At 35.2% G+C, this 2,688-nt stretch overlaps 1 protein-coding gene across 1 annotated transcript; it reads right to left on the bottom strand.

Moving 5' to 3' along the window:
* Nucleotides 1–715: 715 nt before the first annotated feature.
* Nucleotides 716–2,437, bottom strand: LOC144565658 (myb-related protein 330-like). Its single transcript, XM_078315474.1, has 3 exons — nt 2,181–2,437; nt 1,931–2,060; nt 716–1,547 (listed from the first exon to the last, which is right to left on the bottom strand). Exons 1-3 carry the CDS (start codon nt 2,314–2,316, stop codon nt 899–901), a joined length of 915 nt encoding a protein of 304 aa, XP_078171600.1. The 5' UTR covers nt 2,317–2,437; the 3' UTR covers nt 716–898.
* Nucleotides 2,438–2,688: the final 251 nt, after the last annotated feature.

Raw genomic sequence — 2,688 nt, forward strand, 5'->3', positions numbered from 1 at the left:
GGTAATAGACCTCCTTTAAGTTACAGTATTTCATTTATAGGGTATTATCTACCACACTACACGATGCTTTTCCAATTTATATAGCATGATGATCAAATTATCCAGCATTATTATTTGTGAGATAATTATAAAACTTGAGTAGAACTAGGGTACGTTGTTCTTATGTAGTTCATCAGGCCTCTTTGTACACTCAATTCTAAAACCTATCGGATTGATTTCAAAAGACAAATTCAAACCGTTGAAATTCATCCATCGTACGAGTGATGCGTATACATGCAAACATATAAAATTTTTGAACTAATTTTGTTCATTAAAGTGGTAAAAAAAACATTAAAAAAATTAACACATGAAAATTAATTTATAAGACTTCTAATTTTGACCACTTGACTTTGTACTTAATTAATTTTAAACTTTAATTTTTTTGCATGTAGACACATCACTCGTAAGATAGATGGATTTCAACTGTTTATATTTATTGTTTGAAGTAATTAGTCTGATAAATTTTAGACTTAAGAGTTCACAAAGGTGCATTGGTGAACTTAAATAAAACCTAGTTCTACTCGTGAAACTTTAAGCACACATTGTTCTTGACAACTTCTTTTACAAATAGGTGTGATGGGCCCATATATATATGCCTCACATCCACAAAAAGTGTAGTAGTGTTAGTAAAAGTAAAAGCAACAATCAAGGGAGTTCAAACTTCAGAGACTTAAAATTGAAAGCTAAGAAAAAAAAATTAAATGCCCACACGCACACAAGCACACGCGCGCGCACACACATGGGGTCCCTTGCTAGAAGAATTTGTACATCCTTAATTTAAACTCTTAAAATAAATTCCAATCAAAATTCAAAGTCATTCTGATGGTTGTAATTTGTAAATTAATTTCAATGACAGAGACTAAAATAATTGTTGTGTCATGTTCAATCCTTTGCTCTCATCAAACAATGAAATCGTGTGGTTTTGCATTTCAATGGGCAGAGATAATGATTGACCAAGGCAATCGGCCTCAATTCCAATTCCATTTCCTATTCCAACTCCCACTTGATCATTTTGGTTGGTCGTTATCTCCTGATCTATCCATGGAAGATGATTACTATCGAAAAAAGAACAATCATGCCGCATGTCGCACCAGATACTATTCGCAACGTTAGGAAACCCTAATGATTCTGAGCTTGAATCCTGGTGCACAACACTTGGAATATTAGGGATGGAATTTTCATAACCAAACCCCGAATTCACCTCGAAACCATGGCTTAATAGTGGAAATGAGATGTTGCCGAAAGGGTTAGGCACATTATCGTCTAAAAGGAACATATCCACCGGTGTTGTTTTATAGGAACATGTAGCGGTACACTTATTGTCGACATAGGTGCCGGTAGGTGAGTGCTCATCGGTATTAGTCAGGGACATATTTTCCTCTGAAAGGGGCTTGTGCGTGGTTGGGTCAATGCCTCTCTGCCTCAACTTCTTTTTGAGACTTGAATTCCATAAGTTTTTTATCTCGTTGTCTGTTCTTCCTGGCAAATGTGCTGCTATTTGTGACCACCTGCTCAAAATTTGACAATATATGGTTGGTACAAGTATATCAGTTTTTGTAATTTTGTTGCATTTAATTCTATTTGATAATATTCTAAAACAGGGATGAAAAATAGTTTGAAACTGGGTATTTGGATAAAACTTTGGCCAAAAGAAGAATCCGTTTCCTGTATTCATACCACATTTTACTGGAATTCCTAAATCTGCTAGCAATGTGATATCTGGCATATCAATAACATGTGCTGAAGTGGTTTTATGATTCATTGTGTGCAAAGTGTGCCTCAACAGGTTTCAAGTACAAAATCTACGTAACCGCACGGATAAAACTTAAAATAATTGCAGTTAACTTAATATAAAGACTAATTAAGAGTAACAACTAAATTTGGTTCATACTTGTTTCCAAGAACTGCATGGAGCTCAATGATAAGATCCTCCTCTTCCTGTGTAAATGTGCCTCTTTTGAGGTCTGGTCTCAAATAATTTATCCATCTCAACCTACAACTCTTTCCACATCTCTGAAGACCTAAAATTACATATAATAGAAAAATAAAAGAAATTACCAACCAAGAAAGCTTTACCTACCTATGAATTCACATCATATATATATTCTTGGCAAAGACATGCAAGATTAAATCCAATGTACCTGCGAGCTTCGGTATTGCGCTCCAACAACCGTGGCCGTGTTTGGTGATGTAGTTTAGAAGCTTCTCATCTTCATCTGGGGACCACAACCCTTTTCTTAGCTTCGGTTTCTGTTGGCTGCTTGAGTTCCTCCCCATTAATATTTGCTCAATATATGAGAAAATAGTTTAAGTTAGTTGGATGAACAGAGGAGGGAAGGCTCTCGTTTTGCCAAGCTTTCTCCTTCCTTATAACTGGCGACTGTTACAGGTATTTGATATGGTAGCGGGTAATGCGTGTGTGTCTATATATATGAGCATCACTGGTGGGGTACATGTATTTGATATTTTTCAACTCTTTTTATAGCATAATGTCGGTATGAAAATATTCATTTTTTTTTATTCAATAGAGGAAATTAATTGTTTTGGGGGAGGACCTGTCATGTATCTATTTTTCAACAGTGTAATAGTATTGTCTTTTATGACTTATGGCAGAGTAATGCTAGAGTTATGCACCATTCAAATATTTGA

Source organism: Carex rostrata, chromosome 14 (assembly GCF_964058835.1).
Source record: "Carex rostrata chromosome 14, lpCarRost1.2, whole genome shotgun sequence".
Lineage (NCBI taxonomy): Eukaryota > Viridiplantae > Streptophyta > Magnoliopsida > Poales > Cyperaceae > Carex > Carex rostrata.